Consider the following 18,726-nt stretch of genomic DNA (forward strand, 5'->3'; position numbering starts at 1 on the left):
TAGTACAAATTGAAAATATACCATTTCTATGTCATTTTCCTGCATAGGCCTATCAGAATTTTGTGAAAAAGAATGGAAAAGAGAAGTTACTTCCTGGCCTTAACCTCAACCACAAACAGCTGTTCTTCTTGAACTTTGCTCAGGTATTGTTTACAAATTCTTGATGAATGACTGTGAAAATTCATTTGGATTTATGATCTGCCAATGAGTCAGAGGCCAGATAATGGCTCAGCCAGTCTTCATCTTGTGTGGCATTATCTTACTTGGCCAGCGTTCAAAGTATGAAGCCGCTAGTCCTATCGGGTTAAAGATATATAGTGATGTGAGCTCTATGTACCTTTGCAAGTTCCTCAATGAGTTTTTTCAGGAACATGGAATTGCTTCGGGATCCCTGGGAAGGATTCTTGGCTGACAAACCTACCTGCTGAAACCTAAATAAATGTACTAGAATTCAGTGAAATCTTCCAAAGGCATTCTTTTTTTATACTATGTTATTTCTCTATGTATTCATAGGTATGGTGCGGGACATACAGGCCAGAATATGCTGTCAACTCCATCAAAACCGATGTTCACAGTCCAGGCAATTTCAGGTAAGTATTGAGTTGAATGGACTGACCCGAAGAGTGGTCATCAATGGCCCAATGGTTTGCTGTCATCATGGCCCTTTTATTGTTGTTCCAAGTTTATTTCCATTGCTTCTGTTGGGAAACTTTTAGGCTCCTTGTACTCAAATCAAACCATTTTCTATACGAGTTGGTCCCAACCCATCAAAAATCTTATTATAAGCACTTGATCTATCCAAAGGGATCTTCTTGGCATTCTTGTCCTAGCCTTCAAGATTTTCTGTCTTAGTGGCTTAGACAAGCACCTTAATTTTAATAAATGTACATGATTTCAAGAGTCTTGGAGAGTTAGGAGACACCATAGTTAGAAGCCCCTACAGAAGACATCGAAGAAGACAAAAGACCACTGATGGAAGTTACACATTTCCTTTGAATAGGAGGGAAAGGTCTTAGTCAATTGAGGTGTGCCATGATAAAAAACAGGTCACTGAAGAAGTTGGTAGACTGGATCCCATTCCACGTGGGGTCCTTGACTAGTGACTAGATGAATGCCTGCCATATTTAGTAAGTGGGTAGTTGGACTGAATGGCTTTCCAATATGGCTCTAAGTGGACAAAAAGCTACAGAGTATTTTTGTCATCTATCTCCTATACTTGGAATCCTTTAACATCTACTATAAGTGTGACTTCCTTTTATTTGGGGATGGTGGAGCTATCTAGATCTGGGATTTCCTAAATATGGGAAGCATCCACTGTAAAAACTCACTTTAGAAGTGCAGATCAACCATTCATTTGTCACTAATATATTGAAGAACTACTGAAGATTCAAATCATCAATTCATCTCCTTTCCCAATCCATTTGTCCCTGATGGTGCATGCCATGCCATGCCATATAGCACACAGAAATTATCACTGGTGAAATTCTACAGCCCACTTATAGCCACCATGCATCTTCCTTTTACCTTTTGTATCATGTACCATTTTTGTTTTTTAATTTACAAACCTGTAAAAACACAAGAGAATTATAGTGATGTCTCCCTATCATCATCAGGGCAGAAGTGATACTTCATAGAGTAAACATTATTTTTTTTTTCCTGACAAGTAAACTTTAAGTGCCAAAATTGCTTTTTATGGGATATTGTGATAGAAAAATTTTGGATTATACACTTCCCTGCCTTATTAAACAGAGTATTTTATTAGATAGGATTTTAACGTTTTCTTGAAGACTGAGAATCAATGTTTGTCACCAATTGTAATGTGCTACAGTGATGCTACTTAGAGGGTATCTCAGCCCTGGCACAGGGGGGTAGGAGAAGAAGAGAGGAAGTGATCAGGAAAAGACTTCATGCAGAAAATAAGATGTAAGCTGCATCTTAAAAGAAACCAGGGAATTCAGGAGGTGGAGATAAGGAGGGAAAGGGTCCCACATGTGGGCAATTATCACAGAAAAGCCATGACTTCAAGAGATGGCATGTCATATATGCAAGGGACAGCCAAGGCTCGGTGTCCCTAGTTTAACAGGTACATGGAGGGGAGTATGGTTTAAGGAGTTTTGAAAATGGAAAAGTCGGAAGGGGCCCAAGGTCTTTCAAAGCCAAATGAAGCATGTCCTAGTTAATCTGGGAGGGGGTAATGAGGAACCTATGATGGGAGGGGATGTTTACCCCTATATTCTATGGCTCATGACTGCTGTGTTTTGTCTGAGTTCTTATAGATCCATTTTATAACATTTCTGCCTTATTTCTTGACACGAGGATATCAGCTCTCATTTCTTATATTCTCATTACTCCAAACTCTTGCTCCCTCCTAATTTCCCAGTCCTGGTTCATCACGGCTAGATGGATAATCAATCTGTGAGCATCCTGTGTAAAATATGGGGAAGCAGGCTCTGAGTGGGGAGAACAAGGCTCTTCTTTGAGTCAAATGCATGAACTTCAGGCCATGGACTTTATAATGTCTCTGGTGACAACCCAGCAGCCTTTGTGTTGTTCTTTTATTTCCTGTCATTGGCTGTATTCCAAATGGTTGAGGTTGACCTCTGAACAAATGAGGTATCACTGTATATACACGCATTTTGTATTTTTTGAAAACATTCCTTTTTTTAAACTCTGAAGGCATTATTTTATTATTTTGTTGGAAAGTCATTTCCCTTGGGCCTGACCCTGCATGTTCCTCTCTGTGAATATTTCCCATTCACTTCAGAAACGGGTTGTAGTTTTTTTTTTTCTAAATGGAATGCCAAACTTTTGCCAAGGAAATCATTTTCTCTAGAGGTAAAGGGATTTCCTTGGCAAAAGGTTGAAGTTCCATTTAGTTTTGGAAATGAGTTGCTTCCTGGTTTTGCCCATTAAAAAAAATACCATGTTTTCCAGACCAGAAAAGAAGTTTTCGACACTGAGTCTCTGTTCAAAAGCTACACACTAGTGATTCATGGGAAACTATTTCTCAGACATATAGATGATTTTTATAAGTCTCAGCTGTAAAAGTGACTATTTTCAAAAATAAAGAGGAAATGTGTTTGGCATCAGACTGGAAATATTATAAAATCATTTTGTCAGATGCAGCCTGTGCTTAGTTAATTTATCATAGGGTCCTAGATTTACCCCCTGAAAGAGACCATCTGGTCTTGCACTTCATTTTAAAGAGAAGGAAGGAAACTAGAGCATTCTATACATCTCCAGAATTAATATTTGAAGTATAGCATCACCTCCAGAGAATGAATGGAAAAATAGAAACATGAAGGACATAATCCCAAACTTCTCTTTTTGTCAGGCAATATCTTCTATGCTTGGGGGTGGGAGGTGGGGTTGATACCTAGGAATAAATTCTATTAAAAATAAATCAATAAAAGTGAAAAAATTAAACTAGAAGGAAACTAAAAGCAAAGCCTTGAAGTGACTTATCCATGGTCAAATGGGTAGGAAGTAGGAGAGCTGGGACTCATGGATAAGCTTTTCATTAAATATATTTTATATATATATATTTATATATATATATACATATGTATATATACATATATATAAGCTTTTCATTAATATATAATAAGCTCCTGTTATTATAGTTTTTATGGTCTACAAAGTACTTTACATCCTTGCTTCATCTGATTCTCAGAATAAGTCTCAAAGTTAGATTCTGTTATTTTTTTATCTGAGGCTAAAAGGTTAAATGACTTGTCTAGATGGTGTTTATTGTTAGTTATGGAAGGTGGATTCAAAACCAGGTCTTCTGACACCCAGTTCAATCCCCTTTCCATGACCTTTCCATGGCCTCTCCCAATGGTGTGAGATAAAAGGGTTGGCAGTTCTCTGATGCTCTGACTTCTAAGTGATCCTAACTGTGTTCTTGGTTAGTCATTTTTAAGTCATGACAAACTCTTTTGAGAATTTCTTGACAAAGATACTGAAGTGGTTTGCCATTTTCTCTCTAGATTATTTTACAGATGAGGAAACTGAGGCAAATAAAGTTGTTAATTGCCCAGGGTGAAATAGCTAACAAGTGTTTGAGGCTGGATTTGAACTCAGCAAAATGAGTCTTTATGACTCCAGACTCATCACCCTATCTACTAAGTCACCTAACCCTTGTCTATGGTGGGGGGTTACTATTGAATGTCTCCTGGATTTACTAAGGGATAACTCCACATTGAAACTATTGGCTTCTTTCTAGAAATGGATGCTTGTTAAAGCATCTGAAATCAGTTTCATAGTCGTTACTACTGTGCTAACAATGACCATACTCTGGAATGTTGTTTCTTCATTGTTTGAAGTCCATTATTATTCATCGATATGAAATATTGATCATTTTTTCCCTGAATAAGTCTAAGTGGGTATAGCAGATATTGATGCTGTGGAAAAACCTATAATTTTCCTCCAGGATCTCTACCCCTTCAATGACCAAATCATTTTCCAATAACTTAGTAAATTAGAACTTTTAGTAAATAAAACCATTTTCCTATTTAAGAATTAGTTTCTACCATTCCAATTCAGATACTTATTAAAGCACTGACTTCTTGCTCTAATGTGAATCAGATGACACTGTCAGTAGGATGGGGGGGCGGGGTGTCTGCTTTATGAAGACTTTGCTTGTCCAGGGAAATCCCTCTTTCAAGCATCTTCTGTCTATACCTACCATGATCCATGAATTTTACTACTACCATTACTACCATTGCTACTACTACTATTTCTACTACCACCACCACCACTACCAATACTACTACTACTACTACTACTACTACTACTACTACTACTACTACCACTAGCATTACTTCCACCAACACCATCACCACCACCACCACCACCACTACTACTACTACTACTACTACTACTACTACTACCACCACTACTACTACTACTACTACTACTGCCACCACCATCACCATCACCACCACAACCACCACTACCACTACTACTACTACTATGTAAATAGTAGAAATCTGTACCTGAAGCATCTTCTGTCCATTCCTCCCATAATCCATCGATGTTGTCACTACTATTGCTACCACCACTTATAATGATAATAGTACTCACTGTGACTGCAAAAATATGGGTTTCAAGACTGTGATTTGCCCAAACTGTAAAGATAATTTTTAGCATCTTGATTTTATATCAAAAATAAGTGGTTGCCATGGGAAAAATTCCCAAATATGAAATACCCAAGTCAGCTGGGTTTTATGGAGATTTTAATTAATATAAATGAAGGAATTAAAGAAAGGGAAAGAGACAGAGTAAGAGGAAATAGTAGGAAAAGGCTAGGGCCTGAGCCTTTCTCTTTAAGAGAGTAACTAAGTCAGTCTTTAATCACTCACCACAAGATCTTTCCAAGCAAAACTCTAGCGTTCAGGGACCCAGCAGCCTCCTCTGACTCCTGACCTCCAATTCAGCTACCAAAGCTGAACTAAATCGAACTCCCTTGAACTGGTTCAGACAGCTCCTTTTAAAGAGAAATTTCTCTTGTGTCACTTCCCCTAAATTTTCATGTCTACCAATCACAGTAGACACTTTTCCTAGGACAGCCCATTCTTAGTTTTTAGTTCTCACCTTGTCTGGGTAGATTATATTTTCTGAGTACTTCACACCTCTTTGTTAAGCTTTCCCCTTGCAAGTTGCCTGACCTTTTAGTGATTAATTTGACCTTCATAGGTACTTAGCACCATTTTGTATTAGATCTAAAAATAGACCTAGCTTAAGGTTTTGGCCTCACTATAAGTACGGGTTAAGTACTTTTTCATTGTTCCATCAGGAGTTTTACAACTTTATCTTCCCCAAAAGTATGCCTAAGTATGGGTGGAATAATTTTAAAATTCCCAATACATTCCTGATCAAGTACCTCCATTGTTTAAATGGGGAATAACCTTAACCATAACCTTAAGATAATGTTCCAAGGTGGAGTCTGAGAAATTTTAAGATTCACATCACAAATATACATAGCATTCTAAGATTTGCAGAACACTTAGAACTTACTACCTCATTTGATCAATAGAACAACCCTGTGAGGTAGATGCTATTATTATCCTCATTCTACAGATGAGATGACTGAGGCTGAGAGCTCTAGAGTGACTTGCTTAGTGGCACATAACTAGGGTCCTACAGCAGGATTGGAACTCGGGGGTCTGCACTACCACCCTAGCTACTTCTATCAACATGAGATTCTGTTTGACATAAATCTCATTTTGAGTTTGGGTTTGTCTCATTGATGCCAGGATAATTACAGCTGCCATTTCATTCATCTTTAGAAATCCATCCAACTTTGGATTATTTTGAGGCTTTCAACCCCGCCTATTTTGTCTTCTGCCTGATGCTTCTTGGTGATGTGCAGGTGTCCCAAAGGTCTGGAGAGCTCATTGATTCCCAAGCAAGTCCCATTGTTTGGACACATGACTAACAATGGTTTCCATTTTGCTTTGAAGGATCATAGGAACTTTGCAGAACTCCCCAGAGTTTTCAGAAGCCTTTAACTGTCGCAAGAATGATTATATGAATCCAGAAAAGAAGTGTCGTGTGTGGTGATGCTAGAAAGAAGTAGCAAAGGCCAAGGACAGATGGACTTCCATGGACAGCAGAAAAAAATCTGGAACTTTCTACCACAGGAAAAAAATATGCACCAAACTCACTGTAATTATAAGAGGATGTTTGAGAGGGGGATGCTTCAAGGTGTTCATTTCAGGTTAAGAAAAGTGACGGTGCAGCCAAAATTGTATGTGAGCTGCTCAAGAAAGGGTGAAGGAGAGCCCAGTTTGCTATCCACTAAACCTATCACAACTGTGTACATAATGCTTTACTCTTAAATGGTGGCTTCAGGTTAATGTCTGTTTCCCATTTGGTCAGTGGAATGAATATTCTCACTTGGAAACAGGTTTCATCGCCTATGAATGTAGATGGATATTTTTAATCAAAGGGAGGAAGAAAATATCAAAGAATAGAGTGGGAAAATAGCTGTGTAATGAGGACACAACAGTTGGAAACCAGAGAATAGGTGTGGTCTGCCACCTCTATCAATGGAAAGTATTGGATTTTTCTTTCTTCCTGATCCATCTATGCCCTCACCTAGACCCCTTCAAAGTGTTCTTAGAAGAATGGGGATTTGGGGCTTGAAGTCATTTTGAAAAGAAGTCATTATCCTGTAATCACTTTTTTCTCATTCCAAGGCAATTAATTTGTCATAATCATGTTCAATAAAGAAAGGAAAATTTAGGTCTCTCTCTTTCCTCCCCTGCTGACAGATACTGAGAATCCCCAAGCTCTCTTGTAATTTTCTAAACAATTTCTTGTTCTCTCTAGACTTGGCCTTTTTAAAAGATTTATAGTAATGTATAAATCATAATTTTTATATTTAATTATTAACTACGTGTATGACAAAGTAACTGCTATATCTATATATACCAATATAGAGAAATGGATGCAATGATCACCAATCTGCAATTGGGAACTGACATTTCAGGTTGAGATCTGGAACATTCTTTACATTAAGGAAACATCTGCAAACCAACATCTGTAAAGTACTGTACGGATTAAAATTTGAGACTTTTTTATGATTCATATTTGCAAAAAAGCTTTAAGCCAGAATTTTTGCATAAAATTCACTGTCGGTCAGATAGGTTCCCGATGTCTATTGTAGAAGCAAGCAGAAATTTCCAGAAAAATCAGTAGTAGATTCATCTGATGAGTACTGCAATGGATAAAACTGTTTCCATGTGATTCCAGGGGGAATGGAACCACACTGGAGCATTAGGGAGCACAGCCTCATTTGGGTACATTGAGGCCTTACCTGGATGCCCCTCTAAGCAACAGCCAGGTGACAAGACTAATATAAGAATTCCCAATTATTAATTCTAGAGCATCAGTAGGCACTGATGTTGATGAAGGCATCAGTGAAAGGGAGAGGACAGGTTCAATGGCCTTCGTTGTGCTTGAGTCTACTGTGATTAGTTAACTGAATAAACATTCAGTATTATGACATCCCCGAATCCCAGTTTGAGTGTAAAAAGGGACCCTAGAAGTCACCTAATTCAAATCTTTCATTTTCCAAAAAAGAAAAGTGAAATGACCCATCCAGTTGATCAATTGGTAGACCCAGACTTTGAACTTGGGACATCTGACTCCAAATTCAAGAGTCCAGTCAGAAATGATGTGATAACTAAGTAAAACTATTTTAGGATGACTAATTTAATGGTAATAATTAGCTCAGGCATCCAGTGGTATGAGCAGAAAGTATGAGAGGGGAGAAATCTCCCCTTTCCACATTTGTCCATGGCCTGTGACTATTTCTGGGACCTCATGATAAAGAAGTCATTTCCTGCATATGACCCTGATTCCATGTCATGCTTATTTTATCTTTCAATGTCACCTGATGAAAATGTTTTTTTTATAATAAACAAAAACTGTGAGACCAATACTCACCAGATTTCTAGTGGAAGCACTGTCTTTTCTCATTTGGGGTATCTGAGTAAGTTGGATGGAAAGTGAAGGTCTGAAGCTTGCACCTTTCTGCCATTAACTCTGAGGTTTCTAACTGTAAGAAAGCTCCAGAATGGGCAGAATCTAATGTTTGGCAGAAACAATGACAGCTCAGTTCTCTGATTTGTAGAGAATTCAAATAGTCTTCTTCTCCTCTCCTCTCCTCTCCTCTCTTCTCCTCTCCTCTCCTCTCCTCTCCTCTCCTCTCCTCTCCTCTCCTCTCCTCTCCTCTCCTCTCCTCTCCTCTCCTCTCCTCTCCTCTCCTCTCCTCTCCTCTCCTCTCCTCTCCTCTCCTCTCCTCTCCTCTCCTCTCCTCTCCTCTCCTCTCCTCTCCTCTCCTCTCCTCTCCTCTCCTCTCCTCTCCTCTCCTCTCCTCTCCTCTCCTCTCCTCTCCTCTCCTCTCCTCTCCTCTCCTCTCCTCTCCTCTCCTCTCCTCTCCTCTCCTCTCCTCTCCTTTCCTTTCCTCTCCTCTCCTCTCCTCTCCTCTCCTCTCCTCTCCTCTCTTCTCTCCGTCTCTCCTCTTTTCTCTCTCTCCTCTCCTCACTATCTCTCCTCTCCTCTCCATTAGGATCAAGAAAAACATTGACATTCAAATGAGGTATCTGTGTATAGGTGATCAAATAGAAAGACAGACAGAGTCTACAACTCCATTTTCACCACCAAAAGGAAATTCCAGATTGCAGAATTTCTGCACCAGTGAAGATTGTCAATGCACCCATTACTTACAGCCCTAGAGACTTCCTAAAGTCACTCAGGACATGTGACTGACTCATCCAGGGGATAAAGGAAGGACTTGAACTCGGGATTTCCTGACTGTAAAATCTTCCCTCTCTAGTACAGAAGTTTTGATTAACCCTGTGCGTTATCCTCAATGCTTATATCTACAGGTCAGTGAAAGATGACAGTAAGGCACACTCTGGTTTAAAATGTAACTGTGATTAGAGTGGATTTCCATAGCCAGAAGCAAGAGCCTCTAGGGGTGATGAATTCTCCTGGTGGCAGAGTAACTCTCATCCAAGCTTCTAGGGTGGGGAATGGTGAGTAAGGATGGAAAATAAGAATTGAACCTTATCTGATAAAACAAGTGTATTTTAAAGCTTTAAGCCCAACAAAATGCAGAGCTCTACTTCCTTTCCACTGCCCTAATCAATTTATATGGCAAAAAAAAATGGGCAAAGGAAGAGAAGGTAAGGGAATGAAAAAAGATTGGAAGGGGAAAGAAAAAGAAGGGAAGGGAAGGGATGAATTTAGAACATGACCCACCCAGCGTGATTTAAAGAGAATCTTTAAATTGTTGCAAAATTACAAAGCACACACTTGGCCCCAAAGAAGAACTATGAGAAGATGGCTCCCTCTACTCCTCAGAAAAAATGAGGAATTCACAGCTGTAGAATATTGCATAGAAAGCCAGATTTTTTCCAATGTATTGATCAGCTTTGCTGATTCTCTTACTTTTTTTTTCTTTAAAAATGGTAGGTTTCTTATAATGGTTGACTCTTTGGAGAGGAAAGAGAAGGGATCCTAGAGGAAATTTAAGGGACATAAAAATAAAAGATAATAACTAAAATGTATTTTTAAAGATGAAAGTCACTCTACAAACCTTAGCAGAGTTTCCTTTCCATGTCTGGCCACTGAGTATCCTTCCAGATCCAAAATTTTGTAATTATATGAAAAAATGTCTCACAACTCCCAAGAGTGGAGTTGAAACAGACATTTCTAAGCATTTCCATATCCCATGATCTGGACTCCTTTCTTACAGATGCATGGCCTGCTGGTGGTAACAAACATCAATTTAGAGCTGGGAAGGATCTCTTTCCACTCTTCTGGGCTGCCTGGTTAAACTAGGTTTTGGTAAAGAGAAAGTGAGAATGGTCTCAGTAGGTGTGGTTGAGGGGAGCCAGTAGTTCATTCAAAGTGATAAGAGGATACCTTTGGCCATTGCTACTATGCGTACATCTTAAGCAAAAATATTGGGATGGACTGTAGTCCAGTTATATCCTATATTTTCTAACACTTCTGTGACCCAAATATGTGTTCCTCCTCCCCACTCTAAAAACATCATTATAATTCTTCTTTTTAAAAATTTAGTTTCAAATTCTCTCCTTTCTTTCCTCCTTCTTTGCGGAGGCAAGCAATTTGATATCAATTATTATGTGCAGTAAACCAGTTCAATAGGCAGGCTAAACCAGGTTGAAAGTAGTCTCTAGGCTTTTAAGCTATTGGTGAGTTGAAGGATGCCTACCCCAAGCAGGTGAAGACTTCTCCCAGCAGAATGGGCAAGCAGAAGACAATGTTTGTTCCAAGGGCAGCTGAATCAGGTACTGTAGAATGCTTAGAGCTTGACCATACATCATTGATAACCAGGTCATTGCCAGTTGTCCTGACTTTTGTCTTGTCACAAGACTGGAAGAATAATTGAAGATGACCATTTGCACAACTCCACCTCAGATCTTCCAAGCAGAAAGATATCACTCATTGTGGCATCATTAATCTTCAAAAATAAAAGACAAGCAACACTGTGCAGTTATGCAAAATATATTTCCCTGTCAACCATGTTCCAAAAGAAAATGGACAAAGCAAGAAAAATGAAGTTTAAACTAATCATATTTTGATCCACACAGGCTCCATCAGTTTTCTCTCAATATGGATAGCATTTTTCATCATAAGTCCTTAGGAATGATCTTAGACAACTGTATTGCTCAGAATAGGTTGTTATTCACAGCTGATCATTGTACAACATCATCATTCCTGTGTACAATGTTCTCCTGTTTGTGTTTACTTCACTGTGCATCAGTTCATGTAAGTCTCCCTAGGATTTTCTAAAACCATACTGCTTGTCATTACTTATAGCACAATAGCATCCCATTACAATCATAAACCACAACTTGTTCAGCCATTACCCAGTTGATGGACATCCCTTCAATTTCCTATTCTTTGCTACCACAAAAAAAGCTGCTGTAAATATTTTTATTTGATCTCTTTGTTATGCGGACTTAAAAGTGGTACCGATAAGTCAAAGGCTATGCAGTTTTATACCCATTTGGGCATAGTTTCGAATTGTTTTCCAGAATGTTGGAATCAGTTCACAAATCTACCAACAGTGCATTAGTATCCAAATTTTTCTATTTTGCCTCCAACGATTGGCATTTTCCTTTTCTGTCATATTATCCAATCTGATGAATATGAGGTGTTTTAATTTCCATTTCTTTCAGCAAGAGTGATTTAGAACATTTTTATATGACTATAGATAGCTTTTATTTCTCCTGAAAAAATCTTATCCTTTGACTATTTAGCAATTGGGGAATGACTCATTTTTATAAATTTGACTCGGTATTTTATATATATTTTAAAATGAGACCCTTATCAGAGAAACTTGATATAAAACTTTTCTCCAGTTTCCTGCTTTCCTTCTCCTCATGGCTGCATTGGTTTTATTCATGCCAACCCTTTTTAATTTAATATTATTAAATGATCAATTTTATCTCATTTCTATCTCTTGTTTGGTCACAAAGTATTCCTTTAATCATAGATCTGTAACAAGCAAACTATTCTATACTCCCCTAATTTGCTGTCATCCTTTATGTCTAAATCATGTGCCCATTTTGGCCAAATTTTGGTATACAGTGTGAATCTTGATCTATATTTATCCTGTTTCTGCCAAACTGCTTTCCAGTTTTCTCAGCATTTTCTTCAGACAATTCTTGCCCAAAAAGTTTGAATCAACTACTTGATTGCTATGGATATTACCTACTATGTATTGTATACCCAGTCTATTCCACTGAGCTATCACTCTATTTCTTGGCCAATGCTAGACTATTTATGATTACTGCTTTGTGATATAGTTTGAGATTTGGTACAACTAGCAGGCCTCCTTTCTTCACATTTTTTCCCATTGATTTCCTTAATTTTCTTGACCTTTTGTTCTTCCTGATGAATTTTGTTATGATTTTTTTCTAGCTCTATAAAACTATTTTTGGTAGTTTGATTGGTATAGCAATGAATAAATTAATTTAGGTAAAATTGTCATTTTATTATATTGGTTCATCCTGCTAATGGGCAATTAACATTTCTCAAATCATTTAGATCTGACTTTATTTGTGTGAAGTGTTTTATAATTGTATTCATTTAATCCCTGGTTTGTCATGGCAGGTAGACTCCTAAGTATTTTTTATTGTTTGCACCCATTATAATTCTTAACAGCAAAATGGAAGAAATTTGTCAGCTTGAGGGAAAAATAACTTTGTGCCTCATTTCTAGACAAACTCATCAAGCTCCCATATCAACAACAAAACCATTTCCCAAGTATTCCAAACAGCACTTCATGCCTTTCTACTCAGTGTTTTTCCATCTCCCCTTCTTGATATGCCCCCATCCTTGTCAGTGGGAAAATGCAAAGGAGAAAAGACCCTCTGCTCAATATCTTGTCCCTCTCCTGATGTCTGCAAAATTGGGCTTCTTTACAAATGTTTCCCGTTTCTTTTAGGAAATGGCCAAGTTCTTCTAAGTAGAGCCAGAACTTCTCTTTATAGTACCTGTGTTTTATCAGGCATGTTTGTTTGGTTGGTTTTTGCTCCGGGTCATGAAACAGATGTCCCCAAGTGAAGATAATTTAGAAGACAATAAAAGTGCATGTAATGAGGGGTGATTAAGTTGCAACATGTTATAGATGAGGAATTATGAAAGACATTTTAATTTAAGGCTGTCATTCCGAGATGCTCAGCCAAAGATAGATTATCGATGTTGAGAGACTAAGCAATGGAGTGAAGCCTGCTCCACTGAGACCTTCAGGATATCATGGAGGAGGTGGACAAGCTTCTGTGTCTCAAGCAAAATCCTGGCGGTGAATTTATGGGCAGATATTGACCATAGTACCCCAGGGCGGACAGGCAGGGATCAGTCACAATTTTTAGTTGGATGAGATTACATGCCAAATGAAAATATTCTTGGCTTTTCTGGTTTCTCCCATCAATAACAGAAGATTTGATTGCTCAGAGGAAGTTACAGAAGTGGGTGACCCTCATCAGAAGGAGCTACAAGTGGTAACAAGACATGAGGAGACGGAGTTCCTTAGAGAACCATCTTTGGCTCTTGTCCTGCTCAGAAGACAGCATCTGACTGGCGACCAGCCAATGGCCACTTTACCATATGTGTGCTGGCATTTTCTTGACATTTTCTATCAGATCATTTGAGTTCATAGATTTAGAGCCCAGAGGAATGTGATAGTTATCTATTGTCTAACTCTCCTCATTTCACAAGAGAGAACAGCGCCCCAGAGAAACTAAATGCCATCCCAAAGAAACAGATAGTAAAATGGAAAAGTAGTATGTGAAGCCAGGTTTTCTCACTCTCAATCTGAGCCTCTTTTCACTGTACCAACCAGCTAAAAAACAAAACAAAAAAACTGGAAGTGGCGTGGAGAGGACCTTGTTTTCAGTGGCAGAGCTGAAATGTTGGCCTTTCAAATGATTGTTTTACAAAACAAATCCTCTGGGTTTTGTAATGGCAGCCTGGAAGAAAAAACCGTGAGATCATTCAGCAAATAATGATGGGTTATCTTCTGTGGCAGTGAAGAAAGAAGAGGAGACTAGTAATTAGGATTTGCTTCTTTGTTGTGTTTCTGATTTTTCTCTTTACTGAGAAATTTAACAATGTTCCATTGTTTATCAGACAAGCATAAACTTAACTTTGCAGCCCCAATGAGTAGAGTGACGATGTGTGGAGTCAGAAAGATGTGGGTCCAAGTTCTGCCCTCTGACCCACATACATGCTAGCCAGATGACCCTGGGAAAGTCCCTTAGCTTATTGCGTCTTACGCGCACACACACACAACTTACCCTAAGAACATAAAGTACTGAAGAGTTAATGTTGTTTATTGATGGAGGAAAGTTCCAAATCAGTAGCTCTTCACACCAATGAAACCAGGGTTTTTATTTGGACTTTGTGGATTCATTGATATTATTAAGCACTCCCAGTGAGGGAATACATTTCCCGTTACTAATATGGCTCAGTGTGTTCCCTATCATTTAGAATCTTAGGGAAGCTTTTGGGAGGAAGGAGAAATTAAGTGGCATATAGCCAGCATGTATAAAAGGCAGGATTAGAACACAGTTCTTATTGATGGAGGCCACTTTTTTGTCTAACACTTTTCTTCCTCTGCTGTGCAGGTATGGTCCCTCTGCCCCCCTTTCTGTAAATGTGTTTGTGTACATTTTTGTTGAACTGTACCGATAATTTCATTAGCACAGGGAGCTTCCAGTGAGGAACTATCTTTAACAATTCACAACTGCTCTGTCTCTCCTTCCCTTTCTCCCTCTTTCTCTTCACTCTCTGTCTCTTTCAACTCTTTCCCTCTTCTTTCTCTTTCTCCTCTTTTTCTCACTTCTTTGTCTCTCCTCTCTGTATCTCTCTCCTCTGTCTCTCTTTTTCTAATTCTTCTCTCTCTTCTTTCTCTTCTCTCTCTCTGTCTGTCTCTTCTCTCTCTTTCTCACTCTCCTTCCTTCCCCCTTCCTCTCTATCTCTTTTTTTCTCTCCCTCTCTGTCTCTTCCTCTCTTCCCTTATTCCCTCCTCTGACTCTATACATAAATATACTCATACGTATTCATATGTGCATAATACATAACTGAACCAGTATCTACAGTGTGAGGTTATATAGCATATGTTGTATTACATATATATAATATACATGCACGTATGTTTTGTCTACGTGTGTGTGTATATGATTTCTTGGTGTGTAGAGGTGAGACTGTCTGAGTCCTCTGAACTTAGTCCTCGAGGCCCCCTGCCTTAAGAATGAAGCTCTTATGGGCCTCTGGGGCCAGACGGTGGATCTCACAGCTTTTCATGTGGTCCAGAGCTTGGCAGCATTTCCAGAGACGCCCCCACTTTCCCCCTGGCCTCTCCACATTCTGCTGACCCCTCTTCTGCGGAGTCTGGCCAGAATCCATTTGAGGCACGTCTAACTAGAGACTGCACTGCTGCGTCAGGAGGATTAGGTCTGAGTGCAAAGGGCTTCTCACCCTTCACTACTGCCCAGGAACAGGGAAGGCTCTGCTTGGTTCCTCCTCCAGAGCAGCCACAGGTATTTGGGAAGCCAGGACTGAGGCTGAGGATGCGGCTGCCATTGGCTTTGTGATGGAGCAGCCAGCTAGCCGGCTTCATGGGAATGTGACCTTGGCTCAGAGCCCCTGGGTCTCAGCAGCTGAACTAAGTGAAGGGGATGGGAGAGCCGTAAGGCTGTTCCTTGCGCTGAAGACATTATCTTTCCTGTTGGTTTCTTGATGCTGGATGTATTTCTGAAAAGCACTCGGGCCCTCTTCGTGGAGGATTTGTAGCCTCTTTAAATATCAGAGGCACATTGACTTGAATTTTCATTTTCATTTGACCATCCTGGAGAAGTCATCCATAGTAAATGTTGTTCCAACAACGTACAAATACCACCTGCCAGTTCCAGCACCGATCTCATCATATCTCCATGGAGAACATTTATATGGATCCGCAACAACTTCATTACCTGCTAATGGCTGGTGATTTCTGAGACTCGTGTCGTTACCAGTCCCTGTGCTACAGAGAGACAACAGCACGTGGCACTCTTTCTTGAGTTACTACATTCTTGATGGAACATTCACTTCTCGGCTCTTTCTATTTTTAAAAATAGCAGGATTTTAAGTGATCGAGAACAATTAAAGTCAACCCAACCAGCTTCTCTTAAGTATCTACTCTGCAGTAGATTAAGCTAGGGATCCAACCCCCAGAACTGTACTGGTCCCTGCCATCAAGGAGATTATTCTCTTTTAAAATATTTTTAATTAATTAATTTAATTAATTAGGTTAAAATAATTTCTTCTTTTTTTGGAAACTAAATATTAAGAATTTTATTATTTTATTTTTGCTTTGAAAACTTTTATGTAATTAATTTGTTTAGGATATTTTTTCCATGGTTCCATGATTCATATTCTTTTTCTCCCCTCCTCTCTTCCCCCTCCCAGAGCCAAGGAGCAGTTCCACTTGTTGTTCAAGTTGTGTTGTTGTTCAAAACCCATTTCCATATTATTAATAGTTGCACTAGAGTGATCATTTAGAATCTCCAACCCCAATCTTAACCCCATTGAACCACGTGATCAATCCTAGGTTTTTCTTCTGTGTTTCTGCTCCCGCAGTTCTTTCTCTGGGTGTGGACAGCATCTTTCTCATAAGTCCCTCCAAAGAGTTCTGGATCATTGCAGTGCTGCTAGTAGAGAAGTCCATTACGCTCAATTGTGCCACAGGGTATCCGTCTCTGTTCAACATTCCAGGAAACTATACTCTGATCAACAACAAAAGTGGAAAAGCAATGTTAACATAACATCTTTAGGTGTTGAATTGGTTTGTCCCTGGAGTTCATGTATTTGTTTATTATTATCACAGAAAAGAATGCTGGATGTAGAGATGGTGCACCAGTGGGGTCATAGAAGAGAAAGAAGTCTGGAAAAGAAGGAAGCAGGAGCGTGGCTAACCCAAACGCTTCCCTAAAATCAAGAGTCTGGGGGAAAAAAAAACATGAAGCAGTAAAAAGGGCCTCAGAGACAGAAGGGTGAGAAGGTGGTAAGGATACAAATGCTTCTGAATTGTGATAAAAGTATCAATAGTGGAAGGCTCCAAGAGGTTAAAATGTATTTCTCAGAATAGTAGCTAATGCTACATTTGAACTCAGATCTTATCTGACTTTGTACTCTCTGTAGCTGAAGAGTTACATGGAACCCAGATTGGAATAAAGGAGGGAACCCATGGATATAGTTTGTCTAGAAAAGACTTTTGATGCGTTCTCAGTTCCATTCTCTGGGAATCTAAATGTCACCAGTCATTCATTTTTCACCGATGTCCCCTGACCTTAGTCTTTCTGCTTCCTCTCCCCTTTTAAAATACACTCATTAAAGGGACTTATGAGAAAGTGCATTATACACATCCAGAGGAAGGACTGTGGGAATAGAAACACAGAAGAAAAACAACTGCTTGATCACATGGTTCAATGGGGACATGATTGGGGATTTTGACTTTAAATGATCATTCTATTGCAAATAATAATATGGAAATAGGTTTTGAACAGTAATACATGTATAATCCAGTGGAATTGCTCATTGGCTCTGAAGGGGGGAAGGGAAGGAAAGAACATGGATCATGGAACCATGGGGAAATATTCTAAATTAAATAAATAAATTTATTTTTAAAATACACTTATTAAAGCAAAATCCCTGGCACATAATAGGTAGGCACTTAGGAAATATATATCAATTAATTGATTAAATGCATACATCCCATTATTACTAAAGATATACAAATGAACATTGCAAAATTATACAAAATCATCTATTAAAACATATTTAATATTCAACAGTCAAAACAACAAGCATTAAGCACTTACTGAGCCCAAGCATTGTGCTTAAGGATTGGGGATACAATGAAAAGCAAAAAATTGTCCCCGCTTTCAAGGAACTCACCATCTAATGGGGGAGACAAGATACCATCAAGATAAAAATGGGAAAAGTTGAGCAAAAAAATCTTAAGATAAAGGAGAATTGGTCCTGAAGAAAGAGATAGTGCTTTACTTGAGACTTGAAGGCTTCCACAAAATGAGAGTCAGTGAAAACACAATTCAAATATTAATAAGCATCTACTTAACTTAAGCTTTGCAAATTGCTTTCCTGTGTGATCCTATTGGGTCCTCCCAACAACTCTGTGAGGTAGATGTCCACTCTACATATGAGGAAATTGAGGCAGACAGAGATGAAGTGACTTACTTGGGGTTACACATACCAAAGGGCCTCATCTCTAGTCTCTTTCTCACTTTCATTATTATTCCTTTATTATAATAACAATTGCAGGCTTCACATGACAAGGCACAATTTGTGGAGGAGACTGTAATTGTATGCAGATCAGGTCTAAGAATGTATATCAGTTCCACACAAGATTCCCTACCTACCCCAACTCCTAGCCAGGGCCACTTTGGGTGTTATGCACCTATTTCTCATGGTTGCATACAGAACCACTTAGGACTCCCCAACTCCAACCCTTCTAGGCTAAACCCTTGGCTGGGTTAATAGCAGGTTTGCAACATTAATCTTCTGTCTGCCCATTCCCAGCTATGTAGCTTCCCATTTCAGCATTTGCTGACTTGTATGGGACACGACTAACACAAAGAGCTAAGTGGTCATGGGAGATGTCGGGTTTTCCCAGAAACT

At 39.0% G+C, this 18,726-nt stretch overlaps 1 protein-coding gene and 1 long non-coding RNA gene across 6 annotated transcripts in view; one reads left to right on the top strand and one right to left on the bottom strand.

The window, feature by feature from the left end:
• The window catches only part of LOC130455860 (uncharacterized), a 28,333-nt gene extending 22,811 nt beyond the window's left edge, over nucleotides 1-5,522 (bottom strand). Inside the window, exon 1 of the long non-coding RNA XR_008914059.1 lies at nucleotides 5,364-5,522. This is a non-coding gene — a long non-coding RNA (uncharacterized LOC130455860). The remainder of the gene's footprint in view (nucleotides 1-5,363) is intronic.
• Nucleotides 1-8,458, top strand: part of MME (membrane metalloendopeptidase) — a 142,662-nt gene extending 134,204 nt beyond the window's left edge. For all 5 annotated transcript variants that reach the window (XM_056807695.1, XM_056807694.1, XM_007502344.2 and 2 more), the window contains 3 exons: nucleotides 48-143; nucleotides 514-590; nucleotides 6,465-8,458. In XM_056807695.1, coding sequence (XP_056663673.1) covers nucleotides 48-143; nucleotides 514-590; nucleotides 6,465-6,564 — 273 coding nt within the window. In that variant the 3' untranslated portion in view covers nucleotides 6,565-8,458. The remainder of the gene's footprint in view (nucleotides 1-47; nucleotides 144-513; nucleotides 591-6,464) is intronic.
• The last annotated feature ends 10,268 nt before the right edge of the window (nucleotides 8,459-18,726 follow it).

Source organism: Monodelphis domestica, chromosome 8 (assembly GCF_027887165.1).
Source record: "Monodelphis domestica isolate mMonDom1 chromosome 8, mMonDom1.pri, whole genome shotgun sequence".
Lineage (NCBI taxonomy): Eukaryota > Metazoa > Chordata > Mammalia > Didelphimorphia > Didelphidae > Monodelphis > Monodelphis domestica.